Consider the following 25,839-nt stretch of genomic DNA (forward strand, 5'->3'; position numbering starts at 1 on the left):
ACACAGCATGCAGCCAAAAGAGGAAGCCACTTCCTTGTGCAAGACACTATATAGTCTGCCAAGGGGAGTGGTCAACCTGGGCTAAACCTATAGAGGGCAGCCTAATAACAGTAACCTGAGATCAGAGGGCTCTGCCCTATAACAATACAGATTAGATAAGAATAAGGGATAACACCATAGGGAGCTTAACCCTATGGGTCCCTACATTCACCCGGGGGAAAATTCCATTCCGACCCGGCAATGGCAAATAATATTAACTACACATTTCAAGCAATAACAGTAGTGCATTGATTTAGTGCAAAAATACAGTACCCATACATCCGTTTCTGATACCCTCTCCTGAGGAGTATCCGGTACATTGGATAGCTGAAAAGGAAAATTTTAAGGCACAGAAAATTTTAACTGTTTCGTTACTAGTTACGTTTCTGTAAACCGTTTACAATACATGAGTGTCACTATGGATCACTCAGGCACTTACTTATATAGATCCATGAAATACCTTCTGGCTCTGCAATAGAGGTATAACAGGCACAATACTTAGAATTCTTGAGTCACCTTCCTGCCCCTAAACAGTGGTGCTCAGGTACACACTTAGGTATCCTTGATATACCACCTGTAACCTGCAACAGGGATATAACAGATACACTTACACATGAGGACGATCCTGCCTTCACTCAGGGGTCCCCAGGCACATGCTTGGCTGTAAAGAAACGATTATTGGGCACAATTTAAACTGTAATACATCCCCACCCATCAACTTTATTAAGTCCAGGCCTTCCACCCTAACCCAGTGTTCATGAATCTCCCAACATGCACTCCGTAGGTGTGGATCAAGCAGAGGGTTCTACCCTTAGATGAGGTAGATGAAAATAGAAGTTGAAGTGGGATGGGGCGCAGCAGTCTTTGTTTGTTCACCCAACTGGTAACTTTACAGTCTCTCCTTGAGAGAGTTCCAACTTATAGGAAACAAATCCACCACTGTGGACATAACTGAACGAACTGGGTCACCCTATGGCGGCAAAAATACGGCAGTCTCTTTAGGGGTGCCCAAATATGGTGGGTAATCCCTTTAACAGCTAGGGAAATTCTACCCACCTCCCACCCGGGGGAAAATCCCATCAGGGAGGGGTATCCAGAACCGCATGGGGTTTTCCACCCACCTAATGGAGGTTGCGGTCAAACTTTGCTTTCGTAGCCTCGTAAGAGATGTAGTAGCCCGGATGGGGCTTATCAATCTTGCCTCCACTGGGGAGGTCAGACAGCAAGGAGAAGTTCCGGTCCTCCTGATACTTGCCACAAGAACGAACCCGGTGTTTGAGGACGGTCCGGCCAAACCACCACTCTCGGGCGATGTTTGCAAGGTAGTCCACATCCAGGTGGCGTCGCTGTTGGTTGGTGGTTAGCAAGCCCCCAAAACCAATCTTCTCTCTACGGGTCAGTTCCCCGTAGATCCACTCATCAAGGTGCTTGTCCACCTCATCGTATACCCACTCGGGGGCATAGGGCATATAAAATTGCCAGAGTTCATAAACTTTAGAGTTTATCAGTCTCTGCACCCGGGAAACAGCCCGGTACTTTTCAGGGTCTGCACGGCCCGGAGCCACCCAGCAGGTCTCATCCTTACTGAAGCTGTAAGGTGGTGGCGGGGTATCTGGCATCCCAATGGCAGCCTCCGGTTCCTGTGGAGGCAACGGTGGAGAAGTGGCTTCCTCTCCCTGAGGATCTCTCTCTATGGGGCGCCCGAACTCCATGGCACTCCAATTGGGTTTGGGGTTTTTGCGCCTGGATTGTCCAGGTATTGGTATACCACCTGGTGATAATCCTCTACTGGCCCCCTCTGATGCGGTAGAACGGCCTCTGCCCAGCCTGGCAGAGAGCCCCAGCATTTGTAGCTGTTTTTCCACAGGGGTAATGCCAGCCCCCATAGAACTGGCTGTAGACTTGGCCTTCCTGTTATATGGCCATATCGCTTCTGAGACACTGTCCAGAACCTCCCCTGATTGGTCAGAAGAGGACAGTAAGATATCCCCAGATGATTCAGCCTGGGGTGGTGACACAATTTCCTTCGGTTCTAGGATAGGAATTGGGGTAGTAGGCCTCATGGGGCTTGTACTGACTCTGAGGGGGGTCTCCACCCTCACTATGGGGTCGGTCCAGCATTTGTTGGTGCAGGCAGGGCAGCTGGCTCTCACATCCTGCAACGCATTACAGACCTCCTGTCCACAGCACCCACAGTATGGCACTACCACTTCCTCCCCTTCATCTCCATACTCCACTCCAAAATTACCCAGCCACATGTATCTCTTCTGTGGCGGTGGGCTATCAGCGCGGGTCGCCATGTTAGTGTAAATAAAACTATGGCTGCAGCCGCAGCAATGTAACACAGCTCCTTGCTGTAATATGTCCCACACTGCGATGGCCTCTTGAAGCCGCACCTGGGGCTCAATTATTTGGGAAGTAACAGTTCACCCGGTCGCAGCCGCGATCCCGGGGCAGGCGTAATGTACAGTCTCTACTGTGGCTAGTAGTTCAGGCTGTATCGCCGTTATCTAGAGAGTCTCTGCTTTACAGGTCGGTCGCAGCCGCGGTCCGCCTTGCTATGCAGATATTGGGTAACCCACAGCCGTGGGGTACTCACTGTGTCTTGTGCACTTCGGTGCAATATTGCCCAGGCCGCAGCCGCTGGTCCTGGTATGCGCAGATATCCGTCCCACTGCAGCCGCAGTGGTAGGTAATGCTGTTAGAAGGTGCGCAGGTAATTTATGAATGGTGTTGGCAGCCGCACAACACTTTGTCTAACAGCTCTATGCAGGAGCTCACTGACATGCGTCCTCTCAGCTCAGATGCGAGTCACAAGATGGCCGCCGTGAGGTCACGATCTCGGGAAATGGCCGCCAAAATCTCACAAACAACCCGCCTCTCGCGGGATTTCGCAGAAAGGGCGCCAAAGTTTCAGGGGCGGTGATTGACAACGCCGCCGACCAATGGGATTTCACGGGGGGAATCCTCAAGCCCGAACCCACGGCCAATTAGTACTGTGCAATTACGATCAGGACTGCAGGTGCCTTTTGCCTAACGCGTCCGGCAGTGCCTGTCAGCAAGTTTTAAAGCAACACACACACATTTACTCAGCCCCTCAGGTAATGGCTCCGATAATTTCAAAATGAATTTAACCCTTCGAGCCCCACGTTGGGCGCCAAAAATGTAACGCTTTTCTGACCCAATTTGAAATAAACCCAGGCTAGTGGTAAATAGAGAGCATGGGTTACATTTGCGACACTTAATACAAAGGGGTGAGCCTCCGCTATATGGGAGAATCAGGATGGAGCGAGGGTGTAGTGGAACTACAACTAGCTGATGTGTGGTGTGCAGGTGATAAAAGATGGACGCCAGAGGATTCTTGCTGATCAACTATAGTACAATTTATTGAAAGGCACAAAGTGATAGTGCAGCAGGGTATACTCACAGACACAGCAATGTATGATGGTCACAGATTGTACAGCAGATGTGACACTTTAGGCACAGAATAACCCCTTTGGAGAATGCACATAGGATTAGCTGAATTCAGGAATGGATGCCCTTTATCTGGAATGGATCCCTCCGGCCGACTATTGATCAGGGTGAGGAACTGCCTGAATACTACGTCTTAACCGCGGTCCTCAGAAATGGCACACAAAGCCTGGGTAGACTAAACCCTTTAGTTACAACTCCTGGTTGGGGCTATTTCTGCCCTTACTAAATAATCTAACTACAATCACCTCTCCTAGAGGGTGCTATAACAAATCTGTCTGTGCTGGCTTAACCTCGTTCACGGGGCCCTGTCCCCGACTTAGCACTAGGGTAGGTGGTCCCCTAGGGTACAAATGGCTTCTGGGCCTATGTTCTGGTCCAGGCTCAGTTGGGATCTGTCCAGAACACAGCATGCAGCCAAAAGAGGAAGCCACTTCCTTGTGCAAGACACTATATAGTCTGCCAAGGGGAGTGGTCAACCTGGGCTAAACCTATAGAGGGCAGCCTAATAACAGTAACCTGAGATCAGAGGGCTCTGCCCTATAACAATACAGATTAGATAAGAATAAGGGATAACACCATAGGGAGCTTAACCCTATGGGTCCCTACACTTAGTAAACCAATAAGGCACAATATAGTATGAACTAGATACATGGTGCTTTGCCCAGCAACAGCACTAGGAACTAGGAAGTAGGGATTTAAAGCCATAGGGACTCTAATACCTATGGGTCCCTACAGACATTTTTGTGAATTCCCCCCATAGAGTGAACAGTGGGTCCCCTTTAACAGAACAGAACTCCTAGTGATCATAAATATACTATAGGTTTAATAGCCATCCCCTAAAGGAGTGGAACCCAAGCAATTGGCCATCCCTGTCATTGGCAGTCACACATTAGTCAGTTTGACCCACAGGTAGGTCTGGGTCAGATACTGTAAAGTGACAGCTAGTGTGCGCCCACCTATAGACAGATCTCATTCATGGGGGAAGCAAAAACACAATGCAAAATCTGACGGTGACCTTGCACTGTGATTGTTACCGGTTATTATATAGCTGTCCATCCTCATACAAATGCCAAAGTACAGATAAAGTACATATGAGCAAATATACATTATTAAGTGCCAGTTTAAGAATAAATTCAACAAACTATAAAAGAATAAAATCTATTTTGCCCCTGTGAGGCAGGTACCAGTTCCCCTGTTGGGACCAATTTGCAGAGCATGTATGAACTTTCGAGTTCTTTTCTAACTTACTACCTGACTCTTTTATCATTATGGATCAGGCCAGGGCCATTTTAATAACTGGGCAAAAGGGGCATTTGCCCAGGGCCCACCAGGATAGGGGGCCCACTAGCCCACCTTTCATATAGGGTAGCATTTGGCAGAAGTATCCTGCAGAGATGGCAGACCCCTCATTTTAACTGGAAGAGCTCTACACTGTGATTATTTTACTTTCTTTGCCATTTTCTTGTTGCATGAATATTTTGTCATTTTTCTGCTCCCAGCGCCAGTGGTCCAGGGTGGCACACCTGGGTATCATGTCTACTTCAGTAAGCGCAGACCATTTCTTATTTCACTGCCTGCCTTACTGTATTGAACCTCAAGTGCTGGAGGGTTATTCTAGCACACATTTCTTGAGGCAGTGGGGGCCCACCAATAAAATTTTGTGCAGGGCCTGCGGGTACCAGGATGAGGCCACTGCTTTACATTATCAGTCTCCTTATGCATTCTGTTTATCTGTCTGACCAGTCACATGCTATAGCCAGGCCCAGACTGGCAATCTGTGGGTTCTGGCAAATGCCAGAGGGGCTGCTGTAAGGTGCCATTGACAGTCACTATTTATTGGGCTGGTGGGGGGTTGTTTGGGCCTCTGTGTACTTGAAATGCCAGGGCCCATTTTGAATTCCAGACCTGACTGTAGCTATCAATAAAATAAAATTTCTGGAAAAAGGTAACAATAACCCCTAATGTAGCATTTTCCCCTTTTATTTGTTATTTCAGGCATTTTACTGAAGATCTCTGCATTTTGGATGCTGTTACTCAGAATCCAGTTACCATATCCCGTTGCAAATTTTTGGCTGAAAACTGCCTGGGCCATAAAAAGCTGCAATTTCTGGATAACGGTCCCTGCAAAAGAGACCAATTGGACTGGTACCGTACCCGGGTGTCTCTGGCTGTGAGCAGCACAAAGAAGGAGCCTTGCGGATATGATTTCTGCTATGACTGGGAGCAGTGCTCAGGTACAATGTTTTAAGCTTCAGTTTATACAAATATATTACATTTAAATATACTTTCTTTCTACTGGAAAAACTAAACGTTCATTAAATTTAGATATTTGAAATGTTGGTGTTTAAAAAGTAAATAAAACTATATCTTTTACCTTTGGGTCTAGCGTTACCATCAATACACATCCCTGAGGTTGGGGTTGTTTTCTCTGGAAAAGAGGCGCTTGCGAGGGGACATGATTACTCTGTACAAGTACATTAGAGGGATTATAGGCAGTTGGGGGTGTTCTTTTTCCCATCAGAGGCCCCCCCTTCAGATTAGAGGAACGGAGCTTCCATTTGAAGCAGCGTAGGGGGTTCCTCACGGTGAGGGCAGTGAGGTTGGGGAATGCCCTTCCTAGTGATGGGGTAATGGCAGATTCTGTTAATGCCTATAAGAGGGGCCTGGATGAGTTCTTGAACAAGCAGAATATCCAAGGCTATTGTGATACTAATACCTACAGTTAGTACTAGTGGTTGTATTTATAGTTATGTATGTGAGTGTATAGATTGGTAAGTATAGGTTTGTGGGTACTGGGTTTACTTGGAAGGGTTGAACTTGATGGACTCTGGTCTTTTTTCAACCCTATGTTACTATGTAACTATGTAACTAAGGCTCATAGCACACCGGGCATCTAGATGAATGCAGGTCAGGCACTTTTGCCTAGAGATCACTTATTTCAATGCTGCCAGTGCCCAAAAGAAGGGTTTTATTCTGGGCCATTGCTTGGCAGGCAGCAGGCAAGAGTGGGTTCTGAAAGTAATTACAACAGTCTGTGAGAGCTCAGCTCTGCCCATGGGCAGTACACAAGAACATTCTAAATTCTCTTCTTTAAAAAATGCACTGGGCTGGGGAAGGTTCCATAAAAAGCACAACTACCATTGTTCTTCCAACAAATTCCCTGCACCAAAAGAAGGGAAAATTGCCCGGGAGCCACAGAGAATCATTGGGAAGAACAACTTAAATGTCCTGGTTCTCTCTGACTGACCTACACAGGACCAGGGTACTTCTTAAACAAGAGGAGTGTTGGCCCTGTGTCTTAATTAAGCTATCACTGGAGGTGCCAAACTAATGATTTCGTGATTTTTGGGTTTCATTGCTCTTTAATGAAATCAGGTAGACATATCTCACATGACTTGGCCTGCAGTTGACAAAATAACCAGATTTGTAGATGACGCTGAGGCAGACTCACACTAACTCTCTCTGTTCATTCTAGGGTCCGAGTGCTTCTGCTTACTTCCACCCCAGTGTCCCCCTAACTCTGAAGTACAATACTGTGCCAAGGTTGGATCTGCAGGAAAACAAAGGACCATCAGTCTCTGTTCATTGGGTGCCATCAAATGCGCCAGCATCAAGGTTGAAGTATTATATGACGGTGCCTGCTCAACAACAAACTGATCCAACGACAGGGACCATGTTTTTTTTTTTCTGAGCAACTGGATTAAACATACTGTAATATTTTTATATTGAGTTGAATTACATTATTTAGAAGAAAATACAAAATACACTATATTGTCAGAAAATGACCCTTTGGCCAAACAATCAAATCACAACAACAGGGATAATGGCCATGGGGCCGAGGACCACATCAACATGCCGATGCAGTCCTTGATCCGATGGCAAAATCAAGCTTCCATGATTGTCATCTGCTTGATTTTAAGCCAGATTTCAGTCGAGCAGACCTGTCAGAGAGCCCCATTTAAGAACAGATAAGCTCACGAATTGGTCTGAAGGACCTGAACAGACAGCTTAACCTGCCCGTGTATGGCCCCCTTTACAATCTACCTATCACTGTAATCTGTACTTTCAAAACGTATGAATAAATACCATTTTTATATGCTGAAATACTGCAAAACAGTTCTTCTCTTTCTGCATCATTTGAAATCCTGGCAGGGGAGGAGGGACTAAAACATTGATGTTACAAATTGTAACAACTTCTCCACAACTTACAGACAGCATGCAGGAACTATATAACCCACAATGCATTGCACTGTGATGTTCCTTTCCTTATTGACATCACGTGTGCAGGGAATTGTGGGATTGGGAGGATGCAGGCTGAAGGCAGGCTGAGGACAGGTGACTACTGTTACAGTTTATTTGAGTCTCAAAGTAGTCAGCCAGATCAGCAGGGGAACAGGGGGCGGGGCTTAGGGAACTGTTACAAACCATATTATTACATTAAACATCAAAAGCCTGCAGATTTTTTTATGAATGTATATTACAAAGTTGATTGAAATTATGTTTATTTAGCTTTACTTGTGTTTGGGTGGAGATATGTTTTAGCAAAGGCTTCACATGTGTAATTATATACAAATATAAGAGAGACTCAGCCAATGCTCTTTGGGACTGACCTGCAGTAAACTTGAATTACAGGGCATTTTCCTTTTTTCAGTAAATTTCATGAAGTCGCTAAGTGTTATTTTGGCTGTTGTGCTGCGCCAAGTCATGTGATCATAGCAGTACCGGAGCTATGGAAACAAAGCTGGAAATGTATGCGAATTCAACAAAACCGGCGCATTGTTAAAAAGGTGATAATCACTAGAATCTTATCATTTTATTCCATCGGCGTCATTGTTCCAAGCGCCACGCTGCTGTGACCTTTACATGCAAATGTACTGTAGGCTTCCATTTATAGCAGGAATAAAGAATGAAATTACCACATTGAAGGGTATAATTGCACTCGGTTAGGAGGATTCTTAGTCAGTGCTCGCTCCCCTGGAATCCTGGGAATTCATTTCAGGTTCATGTGCTTTATTCTGATCCAGCAAGTCGGTGTTATAGTGGTGTTTAAGTTAAAAGAGAAATTACCAGGAATGTGCAAACTTGTATTAAACCCTTAAATCTGAAAATATACATTATTTACAAGCTATCGTTACACTCAGTTTATTGTATAAATGCAATTGGCAGGTTATTGCTATTCAGGCAAGGAAACATAATGACCTCCGCAGGGCAGGTGTTCATGTAGGAATAACTTTTGATCAGACATGAGAAAACCATTCAATACTCAGCAGCAAACGCTCTACAATTATGTATTGCTTCGAAATTCTATAGCTATCAGAATAATGTCCCCCGGTGACATGCAGTGTCTGCCATAAGCAGAATCTTTTCCATTGAGATACAGTGGTGTGAAAAACTATTTGCCCCCTTCCTGATTTCTTATTCTTTTGCATGTTTGTCACACAAAATGTTTCTGATCATCAAACACATTTAACTATTAGTCAAAGATAACACAAGTAAACACAAAATGCAGTTTTTAAATGAGGGTTTTTATTATTTAGGGAGAAAAAAATCCAAACCTACATGGCCCTGTGTGAAAAAGTAATTGCCCCCTGAACCTAATAACTGGTTGGGCCACCCTTAGCAGCAATAACTGCAATCAAGCGTTTGCGATAACTTGCAACGAGTCTTTTACAGCGCTCTGGAGGAATTTTGGCCCACTCATCTTTGCAGAATTGTTGTAATTCAGCTTTATTTGAGGGTTTTCTAGCATGAACCGCCTTTTTAAGGTCATGCCACAACATCTCAATAGGATTCAGGTCAGGACTTTGACTAGGCCACCCAAAATCGCTTCAGCTTGAGTTGACGAACAGATGGCCGGACATTCTCCTTCAGGATTTTTTGGTAGACAGTAGAATTCATGGTTCCATCTATCACAGCAAGCCTTCCAGGTCCTGAAGCAGCAAAACAACCCCAGACCATCACACTACCACCACCATATTTTACTGTTGGTATGATGTTCTTTTTCTGAAATGCTGTGTTACTTTTACGCCAGATGTAACGGGACACGCACCTTCCAAAAAGTTCAACTTTTGCCTCGTCGGTCCACAAGGTATTTTCCCAAAAGTCTTGGCAATCATTGAGATGTTTTTTAGCAAAATTGAGATGAGCCATAATGTTCTTTTTGCTTAAAAGTGGTTTGCGCCTTGGAAATCTGCCATGCAGGCCGTTTTTGCCCAGTCTCTTTCTTATAGTGGAGTCGTGAACACGACAAGACTTTAAGAGATATCCTAATGCCCACTGTATTAAAACTACATAGAAAAAACTCTACGTTCGAAGGAGAATCTATTCTAAATTATTTTTCCAGTATCTCGAAGGGAATAGATAGGACAGACAACATGACCTCTAGGGGATGGCATAGATGCGGTAACTGTTCCCAATGTAATTATTGTCCGAAGAAGATTGTAAGCATTAATTACTATAATTCAGAGAAAAAATATTCTATTAAGGGCCATATTTCTTGTTGGTCTCAGTATGTAGTCTATATAATAGAATGCAGTTGTAACAGAAAATATGTGGGACGCACTATAAGATCTTTTCGCACTAGACTGTATGAACACATTCGGAAAATCAGATTAGGATCTACAGAAATACCACTATATAGGCACTTCAAAGATGTACATACATCAGATGCTAGACACCTTAAGGCCTGGGCGATTGAACATATAGAAGTGGATTATCGAGGGGGAGATAGACTTATGGCCCTAGATAGAAGGGAATCTTTTTGGATGTTCTCATTGAACACTTTTGAACCGATAGGTTTTAATGAAAATTGGAACGTAAAATCTTTTTTAAGTTAACCACTAGATGGCAGCATCACTGGAGGACTAGTGAGGTAACCCCTGGGGATAGCTATGAGAATCGCCTTTAAACTCTAATATTAGGCGTAAAGATTATTGTATATGTTTCTATATGTTGATATAGCAATACATTTATCAGGCACCTTTGTTTAGGCAGTTTCATTAATGGTTACGATTGGTAGTTTTATCTGTTGTAATCAATGATTATTATGAGTTACTTTTGATATTGCTGTTGATATTATTTTTTTTGAAGGTAGATCATTTAACCTTGTGGGGCTGTATCATTTCATTTTATTTAGCTAGTATTTATAAGCTTATAGGTCAATTGGTAGGGTTTATGATTATTAGATTTTAGGATTACCACCCAAGGGTTAACATTTGCAGCAGGGGAGGGGGGTAGGTCTATGTAATACTGAGGGGTATATAAATGAGAGGTGATCCCTGTGATTGACTAATCCATGATTAAGCGCAGGTGCGCGAAACGCGTCGGATTTTGTAACCCAGGAGGACCCGTAGCTCGATCCTTGGCTCACTGTAGTGACGATCCTTGGCTCACTGTAGTGACGTCATCATTAGGAGCGCAACGGCGGCGCCGCGTGTAGGAGCGCAATCCTCCGGAAGGCTTGTAACTCACTGTGACCTGAGTAAGTTCCCGGCCGGGACAGAGGGTGTCACTTTGTTTATTTCTAAGCGTGGGGGATTTTCTCTTTACCTATTATATATACCAGCTCGCAAGTGGTGTTTGTGTGTAAAACATATAGCAATTGGTAACGCTATTTATTACTCCATACACCAGGAGTCTGGTTATTCATTAGAACACTTATCCTCAGTACTACTACTACTATTATTTTTTCTGGCTTCCCCTACCTATTGGGTGGTATTCTTGGGAGTTAGTTCCCTATGGGGGTTATTTACACCTTTTAATTACTGCATCCGGGGACTAGATATTATAGCAGTCTGTTTTTATTCTTTTATTATGGATTAGGATATTGGTGTAGTTACCCTATTATATTGAACTTACTATTGTAATTTTAGTAAGGATTATATCCCTCGATTATCTATATTTCTCCTTTTATGAATTTTTAGACCCATATTCACTCTAGGTTCTCAAATTGTATAATATATCTCTGATTATATTTTTTATGTATTTATGTATTGATGTACTTTATTTTTAATGCCAAGATGTATTCTTATATATGAATGTTTTCTATTTCAATTAATTAATAAATAATCATTGGTTTAATTTATCACATTTATTTGATGTGAGCGCCGCCTCTGTGTTTAAACAGTTAAAAAGAGTCGTGAACACTGACCTTAATTGAGGCAAGTGAGGCCTGCAGTTCTTTAGATGTTGTCCTGGGGTCTTTTGTGGCCTCTCGGATGAGTTGTCTCTGCGCTCTTGGGGTAATTTTGGTCGGCCGGCCACTCCTGGGAAGGTTCACCACTGTTCCATGTTTTTGCCATTTGTGGATAATGGCTCTCACTGTGGTTCGCTGGAGTCCCAAAGCTTTAGAAATGGCTTTATAACCTTTACCAGACTGATAGATCTCAATTACTTTTGTTCTCATTTGTTCCTGAATTTCTTTGGATCTTGGCATGATGTCTAGCTTTTGAGGTGCTTTTGGGCTACTTCTCTGTGTCAGGTAGCTCCTATTTAAGTGATTTCTTGATTGAAACAGGTGTGGCAGTAATCAGGCCTGGGGGTGACTACAGAAATTGATATTGAAATTGAAAATTGAAATTGATAAACCACAGTTAAGTTATTTTTAAACAAGGGGGGCAATCACTTTTTCACACAGGGCCATGTAGATTTGGAGTTTTTTTTTCTCCCTTAATAACATAAACCTTCATTTAAAAACTGCATTTTGTGTTCAATTATGTTATCTTTGACTAATAGTTAATGGTTTTTGATGAGCAGAAACATTTAAGTGTGACAAACATGCAAAAGAATAAGAAATCAGGAAGGGGGCAAATAGTTTTTCACACCACTGTATATTGGCAGAGCCAGTGCAGGTACCTCTTGTGCCCCCACCCTCCCGCCACCTTCTGTCCAATGCTCATCACAAGCCACCTTTGGCTTGTGACCCTTGACCCCCAACACCTCCCCTACATATCACCCCAGCCCCACGCCACCCAAGCCAACCCCAATACCACCAGTTTTTATTTAATATATTACCCCAGCCAACCACCATCTGACACTCGCCTTAGCAGACCCCACTTCTGCTTGCTACCCCAGACTCCTCCCCAGCACACCACCTACAGTCCTACACCACCCCAGTCTTCCCCTAGTCCTGCTCCCGCTTGCTCCTTCAGGAACTCAGGGACTAGTAACCCAGGATAGGAATAGGAACTGAGTATATCATTTAATATTTTGTTGTTATCACACCCCTGCACCCCTGCATAGTTGTGCTCTAGACAGCTGCCTTTTCTGCCTAACCCTAGTTCTGGCCTTGTGAATCAGAAGCAATGACCTTCCAGACTTAGGTAAAAAAACAAACTTGTAGGGCTTGTCATTAATACTCATTAAGGGTCATTTACTTATTTATGTGCCATATGCAAAGTGCAATTTAAGAAGAAATTCATCATGTATTTAACTTAAAATTTCACAGTTGTTTGCCACTTGTCCAGCATCATTGTGGTTGTGACTCAATTACCTAAGGGCAGCCATACATGGGCTAATCACTTATAGTATCCAACCAGCTGGCCAATCAGCAGACTCCATTTTCAAACCTGTCTCATCAATGAAGCAGCTGATATCCATAGTACATAGTCACATAGTCATGGTCATCATATGCATACTGAAAATGATTAAAAAGTCTGTATAAACCTTTTGTATGCTTTTAGATAAGTTAAGTTAGTGATGAGCGAATTTTTTCGCGAGGCATGGATTCGCTTCAAACATTCTGAGTGACAAAAATTTGCCAAGTGAGGAAAAAGTCATGGTCACATAAAATAAAAAAGTCTAAGGGGCAAAGTACTGGAAGCCTGAATCTGTATTTGTGAGGGGTGCTCATATCTCTTGTGCCTATCTGTTCCCCAGTACATCTATGCAACATCCTGGTAATGAAGCCTTTACTGTTTAAGTTAAAGAACCACTGGTGCCATTTTATTGACTTATCCTGAGAGATACGGTACAGCCTCCATATACAGGGGCCCACACCTGTAGATTAAGGGGCCCATTTACTTACCATGTGATTTTTTTTTTTCTCGATTTGGATTTTTAGTGCTAAAACTCGCAAGAGAAAAACGCTGTGACTTTTTTAAGATTTACTATGCATCTAAATGGCTCAAAGCTGAATTCGACAATTTGACAGGTTAAACCTGCAAAGTTCATGTAGAAGTCAATGGCGGAGGTCCCTTTCCTCGAAGTCACAAAACTTTGACCCTGTTTTTTGTGTGACAACTCAAAAAATTTGCAGGTTAAGCTGATATTGGTTTAAGCTGATAGTCCCCGGAGTGACGGGTACCTCCATTTAACTATAGCCTTGTCATAACAATTTAATTGCGAGTTCCTCACCCTAACATTTTCCATCTTGCTGCAAGCAACACAGTGATGCTGGGAGTCGCTGACAGACCTCACCTGGTTCCAGTACAAAGCAGCAATGGGCAATGCACCCGCGGCACACTGCATTAGGTATATGAGATTGAGAAAGCACAGTAATAAGACAAGTAAAGCTCAAAAATATCTAAGGGAAATAGAATAAAACCAATTTGTAAAAAGAAATAATTAAGCATTAGGTAATTGGGTGCCTGTTTAACGGACCAAGTTTTATTTATAAAGTGATTAAAAAATCTAAAAAGAAAAAGTACATGGCATGTTTCAGCATCAGAATCTGATTCCTTCCATAGAAAACTCTAATACTTCATACAAATGGATTCCTGAGCGGAGCACTGCTGAGCTGCTTTGACATACTTTATAGCAGCACAATAAATGAACCATGAAATTCCGCGTATCCCCCTATACATCACAAGGGCTTATGCTGACAATGATAGCATTCTCCCCTTGGCACTTGCGGATCGCGGCTTCACATTCGCTCATGGTTTGCAGTTTGCCATTGACATTGACACAAATGCTGATTCCTTCGTTGGCACAAGTCTCAGCTTCTCCGCAGACACATTTCTTTGTCTGAGCTGCAAATAGAAGGGAAGGAAGGTTTAATAAGCAGACTAATTTAAGAATACAGCCAAACCCTGATTTTATATGTTTTTCCGGGGACCTGGAAAAAAAAAAAAAAAAGAAAACTGGGAAAAGGTAAAATGGGGGTACTTGAAATCAGGGTTTTTCTGCAAAAATGGCATAAACATAAAAAAAACTTGAAAATACAGGGGGATAAACAGGAGTTACTTAGGGAAATGGAACAAAATGATGATGTAAAATATGGGAAAGGCTCCCATTAAAATGCATTTGAATATGAAGAGTCTAAAAAAAGAAACTAAAATTCAGGAAAAATTAATGATCTCTCTCCTCTCTCCCTTCTCCTACTCCCCCTCCCATAAGAATTCATAATAATTCACTCCCCCTCCCATTAGAATGTGTGAGCTATGCTACCAGCAGCAGGAAGCTACTAAGACCAAGCTAAAATGTCAGTACAAGCACTAATGTGGCTAATCTATTGGCAATAAAATGCCAAACTGCCTTTCCTTCTCCTTTAAAATGGTAAGGGGTAAGTAAAATCAGGTTTAAATCTACTTATTTTGTATTTTCTAATAAGCCATGTGAAAAAATGGTCAAACAAAACAGATCCACGTGCATTTGAAATCGTCTGGCCAGACTGACTGGAATCGTGCAGTCTGTGGACACCGAGTGTCTTGATGGTCAAGTTATAAGGCCCAAAGTACGCAGTATTGCTATGAAAAGTGTTTCCAGATGCAAGGGTCCCATTTTGGACACCTGGAGAGGCTTTGAAGGCCACAGATGTTTTAACAGACATTTTATAAAGCCATGTGCCACTATTTATAATTAGATGGACAACGAAACTGCAATAAACATTTTCTAGAATTGTGCCTCCTCCTTTTTTCCCAACAATGGTGCTCTATGCAGATGTCTATGGATTTTGTTAGAAGTGTCAGTGGCACTGCACATGCTCAGTGGGCTCTGGGCAGCTGTTGAGAAGCTGAGCTTAGGGGTCTTTGCAAGTTATCAAGCAGGAAATGAGGTTGGTCATATAAGTTGATGTTACAGGGCTGAATATTAAATTCTGGTGTGATGCAGATTGCACTGGTTTCAGAGCTGCCACGTACTGTGAATCTGAATCAATTACTATTAGCCTTATATTACGTTATTTATATTCTATGTATACTACATATTTTAGCCACTCCCTAAGCTCAGGTAAGTGACAGCAGCACAGAGCAGGGAATCAGCAGAAAAGAAGATGGGGGGCTACTGGGGCATCTTTGGGGGCACAGATCTTCCCTGCTAAAGGGCTGGGGTTGCCTTGGGCTGGTACAGAAGCACAAAACATTATGTACAACATTTCTGCCCTATTTCTTTAGTTAGGCTAATAATGGATTAATTACCTTTACATTGTTCCCACGGATAGCATGAGTCACATGATCTTTCAGCGGCCGCAGGGAACTTGCACTTTGCGTCACTTGTCAGGGTGTATTTTCTGCCCAGGCACAGCAGGGCATGCATTTTACAGAGAGTGAGTGCGATGTTTTTATTGTTCCTCCCATCTACTGCGCATACATCAAGCGATGCCCTGTAATATTGGCAAATACATTCAGCGAATGAAACATGTTTTTTTACTACCTCATAACTCTATATACAAACTACAAAAGAGAAGGCAGACTTCCTGTGGGAACTATTACTTCCTTCTCCACATAACAACATAGGATGTGCCTTTGTAATTGATTATCCCAAAAATATATCCAAAAATTCTCAAGTACATTTCTTAAATGCTTGGAATAGCAGGATTGGCTTCCAGTGCTTCCCCCTCATCCTTTTAAAAACAAGCTGACTATAAAATCTGCAGGCTCCAGGGCTAATACAGTGGCACAACTTGGCCAATGGTGCTGAGGCACCTGCAAAAAATCTTTGGAGGGGGCCAACACACAGTGATTACTACCCAGAATTCTGCACTGATCCACTCCCCACCCCCTACCAGCGTCCCTAGCCCCCCTGCTTCCCTCAGTCTCTGAGCAGTTGGGGAGGGGAGATTTCTATTGCTATAGAGGAAGCAGACCCCATGGTCCGGGCCTGCCACCAGTGCTAATTGCACTGGAGGAATGCTCCATCTACCAAAACAACTCTGTGAATCTAGAGGAGATGCAGAAAAACTTTTAGAGAATAAATGGAAAGTCCCACAACAGTAAGCGTTATGCATGGTATTGCTGGCACTGCTAAAAAGCAATTTTTTTATGTATGTATGTATGTATATGTATGTATAACTTTATTTATAAAGCGCCACAAGGGTACGCAGCGCTGTACAATATTACGGAATACAAAATTACACACAGGGAGGACAAGTGATATAATAAATAAATACAATAAATATATATATATATAAGTGTCATGTGGTATGAGACACAGTAGGAAGGAGGTCCCTGCCCCGTAGAGCTTACAATCTAAGTGTACAACAAGTATTGCAGCAATGACAATGTGTTAAAGAGACCTGTTCTCATATTCTGTGTTATAATTAATATATCTAAACATGTATGCAGAAAATGTGCTTGTCAGTATGTACTGTAGGTAGTTTTGAAGTCTGACCAGTCCCGAGTGGCTTCCAGTATGTTGGGTTGCCTCTGGGTTACATGGGAAGATAGAGTTGAGCGTAAAGTGCGAGGTGGAGAGTTGGTTCCATGTGGCTTGTGGCAAGTGTTAGGGACTGGCCAGAAAAATGTGTCCTGACAAAGCTGATAGACATTGGCTGTTGCCTTATGGTAGGGCTGCAATGTAGAGCTTTTATGGACTGGTTACAAGCAATTATCAGCAATAAAAATACATTATAGGGATAATAATAAAGTTCCAAATGTTTAGTATGTGTATTTTAATAGCTGCAGAATAGTACCCTACCCTTCTTGCCATGAAGTTAAACATAAAAAACTATCTAAAATGTGGGACCTTATTAGATATATCTTTACCAAACAGTGTTAATGTTTAGTTATTTGTTCAAATGATGCAACAAGCCAGGCCATACCCGCACTCATACGGCATTCTGCAGGAGCACTTCCCATCCTCAAATTTTTCCCATGGTTGACATTGACTTCTAACTGACTGGGCAGTTGTTGGCGTAGCTGTGAATCAAATGCACGGAGATTATTCATTTGTTAAAGCTCTTCCTTATTTTTAGGTTAATTCCAATATTGCTTGTATGTCGTAGGTCTTTTGGTCCAGCAACATCTCCTACTATAATCAACAACAGATGGAGGACTGTAGGCTGGGCCTCTGCTATAAATCAATCTGTAATCCAACTGCTTAGCATTAACTGCTGATTGCCGGAGCAGCCCTAGCGCCTGATGCCGCTGCTTTTCACTAGGCTACACAATAACAAAAATGTCAAGAGCTTTCAGAATCCTATTAATCCCATAATGTCTAATAAACCTTACAATCCTAAAGGCCACAAACTATAAAAATGAGTTTACAGCTGCATTAACATGAACTTGATAGAGACAATAAAGATGGAGCAGCCTGACATTTCGTTCAATTATCTCCCTACTGTGCATGGATTACGTTGCTAGGCTTCTCATTAACGCTAATAAGGCTGAAGTGAAAGATAATTTTGGACTAAATATGCCGCCCGTGCACTGTTTAGCAAACACCTTGCAATAAAAGCCAACACCATGACCTTGGGCAAGCTTCTGTTGCTTTGCTGCTGCCGTTCTGATGTGGTTATTTGCAATGGCAAATTTTGAACAAGTTTTTCAGAAACTATGTTTTCTTTGACTGCTCTAGCGAGCAGCACTAATCTCTATGTGACTTTCAGCTGCCAATAGACTGGGAAGTCTTCACCTGGGCTGGGGCACAAAAATTGGTCTTCATGCTACTTTTATTTTACTTTTATGGAGTGAAAGTTCTTCCTACAAATGAAAATTGATCATTAATATAATTAGAACCATATAGGGTTGCCAGCCAGTCGGTATAGCAAATCACCAGCTAGGGCCGGTGCCAGTATTACAAATTTATGGGCAATATAAATGCCGGTAGATTTGCATGGGTGGCCACCCTACCTACAATCTCTTCCTTCCCTGACTCTTTCCATGGCAGATCACCTCCTTTTATATAGAAGCTAGCCTCTGCCTTGCCTATTATCCCCATCCCGACCCCCCCCCCCCAATTCCCCACCCCATCCGCCAATTCCTTCATCCATTCATCAGACTCTCTTTCATCAGGTATGGTACCTAGTGATTGGAAGAAGGCGAATGTCACTCCCATATTTAAAAAGGGAATAAGATCTCAGCCTGGCAATTATAGGCCTGTAAGTTTGACATCCGTGGTGGGCAAGTTATTTGAAGGCTTGTTAAGGGATCACATTCAAAATTATGTAGTGGAGAATGGCATTATGAGCAGTAATCAGCATGGCTTTATGAAGGACAGGTCATGTCAGACCAATTTAATTGCTTTTTATGATGAGGTAAGTAAGAAGCTGGACAGTGGGGATGCAGTAGATATAATCTATTTGGATTTTGCCAAAGCATTTGATACCGTTCCCCACAAACGACTGCTTTCTAAGCTAAGGTCTATTGGTCTTAGTGAAGTCGTTTGCACATGGATAGAAAACTGGCTACAGGATCGGGTACAGAGGGTGGTTGTTAATGGCACATTCTCTACTTGGAGTAAGGTTCTCAGTGGGGTCCCTCAGGGTTCTGTACTGGGTCCACTTTTGTTTAATTTGTTCATAAATGACTTAGGGGAGGGTATTATGAGTAATGTATCAGTGTTTGCAGATGACACAAAACTCTGCAGACCAGTCAATTCTATCCAGGATGTGACATCCCTGCAGCAGGATCTTGACCAACTGGCAATCTGGGCAGCTAAGTGGCAGATGAGATTTAATGTGGATAAATGTAAGGTCATGCACCTGGGATGTAAAAATATGCAAGCCCCGTATAACCTTAATGGGACTGCACTAGGCAAATCCATAATGGAGAAGGATCTTGGAGTCCTTGTAGATAATAAACTTGGCTGTAGCAAGCAATGCCAGGCAGCAGCTGCAAGGGCAAACAAGGTTCTGAGCTGTATTAAAAGGGGTATAGATTCACGGGAGGAGGGGGTTATTCTTCCCCTTTACAGAGCACTGGTAAGGCCCCATCTAGAATATGCTGTTCAGTTTTGGTCTCCAGTGCTCAAACGGGACATTATTGAGCTAGAGAGGGTCCAGAGAAGGGCAACTAAGCTGGTAAAGGGTATGGAAAGTCTCGGTTATGAAGAAAGACTGGCCAAGTTGGGTCTGTTTACACTGGAGAAGAGGCGCTTAAGAGGTGACATGATAACTATGTATAAATATATAAGGGGATCATATAATAACCTCTCTAATGTTTTATTTACCAGTAGGTCCTTCCAACGGACACGAGGGCACCCACTCCGTTTAGAAGAAGGGAGGTTCCATTTAAATATTCGGAAAGGATTTTTTACAGTGAGAGCTGTGAAGTTGTGGAATTCCCTCCCCGAATCAGTCGTACTGGCTGATACATTATATAGCTTTAAGAAGGGGCTGGATGGATTCTTAGCAAGTGAGGGAATACAGGGTTATGGGAGATAGCTCTTAGTACAAGTTGATACAGGGACTGGTCCGATTGCCATCTTGGAGTCAGGAAGGAATTTTTTCCCCTCTGAGGCAAATTAGAGAGGCTTCAGATGGGGTTTTTTGCATTCCTCTGGATCAACTTGTAGTTAGGCAGGTTAGGTATAGGCATTATGGTTGAACTTGATGGACGTATGTCTTTTTTCAACCCAACTTACTATGTTACTATGTTACTATGTTACATTCCCTTGCCTACCCCACCCATTTCCTCACCCCCAAGTGATATCACTGCCTGCCCACAACCTAAAGGCTGGTATTAATAGCAAAAAAGGTGGCAAACCTAGGAGCATAAGTGACGATAAACCAGTTGTAAACCTTCAAATCTCACAATTCCCTGCACACATAATGTCAATAAGGAAAGAAATATCACAGTGCAATGCATTGTGGGTTATGTAGTTCCTGCATGCTGTCTGTAAGCTTGGAGAAGTTGTTACAATTTGTAAGATCAATGGTTTAGTCCCTCCTCCCCTGCTACAATTTAAATGATGCAGAAAGAGAAGAACTGTTTTGCAGCCGGATTTCAGCATATAAAAATGGTATTTATTCATACTCTTTGAAGAAACAGATTACAGTGATAGGTATATTAGCGGCATCTGTCTTGTGTGGGGGCCTTTAACAAATTTTGGTTTGGAAGTCAAAGTTCCCCTTGAACATGGGGTGCCACTGTAGAGTACAACTAAACTGCTGTGCTTGAAATATTTACTCAAGACTTTAAGACACCCAAAAATGGTTTTAGATTCTAAAACAACATTTCCCCCAGATATGCTTTTGGGCCTAAAACCTAATACCACAGCCCCACGACCCTACATAATATAGAACATTTATTCTGCATACTTGCCTTTAGCCGAGCAGTCGATATTGTTGATGCTAGGTAACCAAGTGAGACTGGATGTGCATGAAATGGTGTGTGGCCCTTCTAAGTCCAACCCAAAAGAACATGAAAGGCTTATTTTATCTCCAATCTCATAGGCATCTTTCTCAGGAACAAATGTTACAATACCCGGCAGGACTGGGGGTGAACACATAATTTCTGTGTGATAAAGCACAGGAAAAAGTGTTAGAGTATAATGTTCAGCTCAAATACAGGAATCTTATATCATGTATCCTAAGCCTGGCCTTCAGGAGCTCAACATGACAGACAAAATGGACCAACTGGTTCTTTTTTGGCAATCAAATCCTGTTCCTGTTGGATTGTGGATCACATTGGCTTATTTACGCAGTCTTCATCCCAATGGCCTATATCCCCCATCATTGTAATCTAATTATTTAGCCCTAGGGCCAAAACCTTAGGTGGGCATATGGGGGAAGGATCCGCTCATTTGGCGAGGTTGCCAATATACGGTATCTAAATTAAAGGAATTAGACTTTATACAAGAATCTGCTGTGTTTTCTAACTGGAGAGAAGAGTGAAATTTCACACATACCTATAGGCTGGGCCTGAGGCTCTGGTTGTATTAGTAGCTTCATAACAGATGAAGAAATCCCAATCCCTTTGTTAAATAATTTAGCAACATTTTTTAATAAGAAACAAAGCTGGAAAATCACTATAACCCCCTTAAACTCACGCTGGCATCTCATCTGCCCTGTCTGCCACTTGAGGTCTTCTCCACATTGTGCTATTGGGTCCCCAACCATAGCGTATCCCTCCTTGCATGTATATACAATACGTCTTCCAGCAGGATAAGGTGGGTTAGAATCCTTAAATTGAACAGTTTATGGATTATTTATTTACAATATTATGTTACATTCATATTGAAACTAAAATCTACAGTTAGTATTGATGTTGGTGTATATGGTTAATGAATGTGAGTGTATAGATAGGTCAGTATGGGTCTGTATGTGAGTGGATAGATAGGTCAGTATGGGTCTGTATGTGAGTGGATAGATAGGTCAGTGTGGGTCTGTATGTGAGTGGATAGGTCAGTGTGGGTCTGTATGTGAGTGGATAGGTCAGTGTGGGTCTGTATGTGAGTGTATAGATAGGTCAGTATGGGTCTGTATGTGAGTGTATAGATAGGTCAGTATGGGTCTGTATGTGAGTGGATAGATAGATCAGTGTGGGTCTGTATGTGAGTGTATAGATAGGTCAGTATGGGTCTGTATGTGAGTGGATAGATAGGTCAGTGTGGGTCTGTATGTGAGTGTATAGATAGGTCAGTATGGGTCTGTATGTGAGTGGATAGATAGGTCAGTGTGGGTCTGTATGGGAGTGGATAGATAGATCAGTGTGGGTCTGTATGGGAGTGTATAGATAGGTCAGTATGGGTCTGTATGTGAGTGGATAGATAGGTCAGTGTGGGTCTGTATGTGAGTGTATAGATAGGTCAGTATGGGTCTGTATGTGAGTGGATAGATAGGTCAGTGTGGGTCTGTATGTGAGTGTATAGATAGGTCAGTATGGGTCTGTATGTAAGTGGATAGATAGGTCAGTGTGGGTCTGTATGTGAGTGGATAGATAGGTCAGTATGGGTCTGTATGTGAGTGTATAGATAGGTCAGTGTGGGTCTGTATGTGAGTGGATAGATAGGTCAGTGTGGGTCTGTATGTGAGTGTATAGATAGGTCAGTGTGGGTCTGTATGTGAGTGTATAGATAGGTCAGTATGGGTCTGTATGTGAGTGGATAGATAGGTCAGTATGGGTCTGTATGTGAGTGGATAGATAGGTCAGTATGGGTCTGTATGTGAGTGGATAGATAGGTCAGTGTGGGTCTGTATGTGAGTGGATAGATAGGTCAGTATGGGTCTGTATGTGAGTGGATAGATAGGTCAGTGTGGGTCTGTATGTGAGTGGATAGATAGGTCAGTATGGGTCTGTATGTGAGTGGATAGATAGGTCAGTATGGGTCTGTATGTGAGTGGATAGATAGGTCAGTGTGGGTCTGTATGTGAGTGTATAGATAGGTCAGTATGAGTCTGTATGTGAGTGTATAGATAGGTCAGTATGGGTCTGTATGTGAGGGGATAGATAGGTCAGTGTGGGTCTGTATGTGAGTGGATAGATAGGTCAGTGTGGGTCTGTATGTGAGTGGATAGATAGGTCAGTATGGGTCTGTATGTGAGTGGATAGATAGGTCAGTGTGGGTCTGTATGTGAGTGGATAGATAGGTCAGTATGGGTCTGTATGTGAGTGGATAGATAGGTCAGTGTGGGTCTGTATGTGAGTGGATAGATAGGTCAGTATGGGTCTGTATGTGAGTGGATAGATAGGTCAGTGTGGGTCTGTATGTGAGTGGATATATAGATCAGTGTGGGTCTGTATGGGAGTGTATAGATAGGTCAGTATGGGTCTGTATGTGAGTGGATAGATAGGTCAGTGTGGGTCTGTATGTGAGTGTATAGATAGGTCAGTATGGGTCTGTATGTGAGTGGATAGATAGGTCAGTGTGGGTCTGTATGTGAGTGTATAGATAGGTCAGTATGGGTCTGTATGTAAGTGGATAGATAGGTCAGTGTGGGTCTGTATGTGAGTGGATAGATAGGTCAGTATGGGTCTGTATGTGAGTGTATAGATAGGTCAGTGTGGGTCTGTATGTGAGTGGATAGATAGGTCAGTGTGGGTCTGTATGTGAGTGTATAGATAGGTCAGTGTGGGTCTGTATGTGAGTGTATAGATAGGTCAGTATGGGTCTGTATGTGAGTGGATAGATAGGTCAGTATGGGTCTGTATGTGAGTGGATAGATAGGTCAGTATGGGTCTGTATGTGAGTGGATAGATAGGTCAGTGTGGGTCTGTATGTGAGTGGATAGATAGGTCAGTATGGGTCTGTATGTGAGTGGATAGATAGGTCAGTGTGGGTCTGTATGTGAGTGGATAGATAGGTCAGTATGGGTCTGTATGTGAGTGGATAGATAGGTCAGTATGGGTCTGTATGTGAGTGGATAGATAGGTCAGTGTGGGTCTGTATGTGAGTGTATAGATAGGTCAGTATGGGTCTGTATGTGAGTGTATAGATAGGTCAGTATGGGTCTGTATGTGAGGGGATAGATAGGTCAGTGTGGGTCTGTATGTGAGTGGATAGATAGGTCAGTGTGGGTCTGTATGTGAGTGGATAGATAGGTCAGTATGGGTCTGTATGTGAGTGGATAGATAGGTCAGTGTGGGTCTGTATGTGAGTGGATAGATAGGTCAGTATGGGTCTGTATGTGAGTGGATAGATAGGTCAGTGTGGGTCTGTATGTGAGTGGATAGATAGGTCAGTATGGGTCTGTATGTGAGTGGATAGATAGGTCAGTGTGGGTCTGTATGTGAGTGGATATATAGGTCAGTGTGGGTCTGTATGTGAGTGTATAGATAGGTCAGTATGGGTCTGTATGTGAGTGTATAGATAGGTCAGTATGGGTCTGTATGTGAGTGGATAGATAGGTCAGTATGGGTCTGTATGTGAGTGGATAGATAGGTCAGTGTGGGTCTGTATGTGAGTGGATAGATAGGTCAGTATGGGTCTGTATGTGAGTGGATAGATAGGTCAGTATGGGTCTGTATGTGAGTGGATAGATAGGTCAGTATGGGTCTGTATGTGAGTGGATAGATAGGTCAGTGTGGGTCTGTATGTGAGTGGATAGATAGGTCAGTATGGGTCTGTATGTGAGTGGATAGATAGGTCAGTGTGGGTCTGTATGTGAGTGGATATATAGGTCAGTGTGGGTCTGTATGTGAGTGTATAGATAGGTCAGTATGGGTCTGTATGTGAGTGTATAGATAGGTCAGTATGGGTCTGTATGTGAGGGGATAGATAGGTCAGTGTGGGTCTGTATGTGAGTGGATAGATAGGTCAGTGTGGGTCTGTATGTGAGTGGATAGATAGGTCAGTGTGGGTCTGTATGTGAGTGGATAGATAGGTCAGTATGGGTCTGTATGTGAGTGGATAGGTCAGTATGGGTCTGTATGTGAGTGGATAGATAGGTCAGTATGGGTCTGTATGTGAGTGTATAGATAGGTCAGTATGGGTCTGTATGTGAGTGGATAGATAGGTCAGTATGGGTCTGTATGTGAGTGGATAGATAGGTCAGTATGGGTCTGTATGTGAGTGGATAGATAGGTCAGTGTGGGTCTGTATGTGAGTGGATAGATAGGTCAGTATGGGTCTGTATGTGAGTGGATAGATAGGTCAGTGTGGGTCTGTATGTGAGTGGATATATAGGTCAGTGTGGGTCTGTATGTGAGTGTATAGATAGGTCAGTATGGGTCTGTATGTGAGTGTATAGATAGGTCAGTATGGGTCTGTATGTGAGTGGATAGATAGGTCAGTGTGGGTCTGTATGTGAGTGGATAGATAGGTCAGTGTGGGTCTGTATGTGAGTGGATAGATAGGTCAGTATGGGTCTGTATGTGAGTGGATAGGTCAGTATGGGTCTGTATGTGAGTGTATAGATAGGTCAGTATGGGTCTGTATGTGAGTGGATAGATAGGTCAGTATGGGTCTGTATGTGAGTGGATAGATAGGTCAGTATGGGTCTGTATGTGAGTGGATAGATAGGTCAGTGTGGGTCTGTATGTGAGTGGATAGATAGGTCAGTATGGGTCTGTATGTGAGTGGATAGATAGGTCAGTGTGGGTCTGTATGTGAGTGGATATATAGGTCAGTGTGGGTCTGTATGTGAGTGTATAGATAGGTCAGTATGGGTCTGTATGTGAGTGTATAGATAGGTCAGTATGGGTCTGTATGTGAGGGGATAGATAGGTCAGTGTGGGTCTGTATGTGAGTGGATAGATAGGTCAGTGTGGGTCTGTATGTGAGTGGATAGAT

The 25,839-nt window shown here is 43.0% G+C and overlaps 2 protein-coding genes across 2 annotated transcripts in view; one reads left to right on the forward strand and one right to left on the reverse strand.

Annotated features, from left to right (window-relative positions):
- The window catches only part of c6.2 (complement component 6, gene 2), a 46,854-nt gene extending 39,237 nt beyond the window's left edge, over positions 1-7,617 (forward strand). The window contains 2 exon segments of the mRNA NM_001006863.1: positions 5,509-5,747; positions 6,989-7,617. Coding sequence (NP_001006864.1) covers positions 5,509-5,747; positions 6,989-7,170 — 421 coding nt within the window. The 3' untranslated portion in view covers positions 7,171-7,617.
- A 6,471-nt stretch (positions 7,618-14,088) lies between these two features.
- Positions 14,089-25,839, reverse strand: part of c7 (complement component 7) — a 42,461-nt gene continuing 30,710 nt past the window's right edge. The window contains exons 14-18 of the mRNA XM_031894371.1: positions 21,658-21,790; positions 20,931-21,122; positions 17,489-17,585; positions 15,867-16,051; positions 14,089-14,480 (exon numbers count right to left, since the gene is read on the reverse strand). Coding sequence (XP_031750231.1) covers positions 14,308-14,480; positions 15,867-16,051; positions 17,489-17,585; positions 20,931-21,122; positions 21,658-21,790 — 780 coding nt within the window. The 3' untranslated portion in view covers positions 14,089-14,307. The remainder of the gene's footprint in view (positions 14,481-15,866; positions 16,052-17,488; positions 17,586-20,930; positions 21,123-21,657; positions 21,791-25,839) is intronic.

The sequence above is a fragment of the Xenopus tropicalis genome, chromosome 1 (genome assembly GCF_000004195.4).
Source record: "Xenopus tropicalis strain Nigerian chromosome 1, UCB_Xtro_10.0, whole genome shotgun sequence".
Lineage (NCBI taxonomy): Eukaryota > Metazoa > Chordata > Amphibia > Anura > Pipidae > Xenopus > Xenopus tropicalis.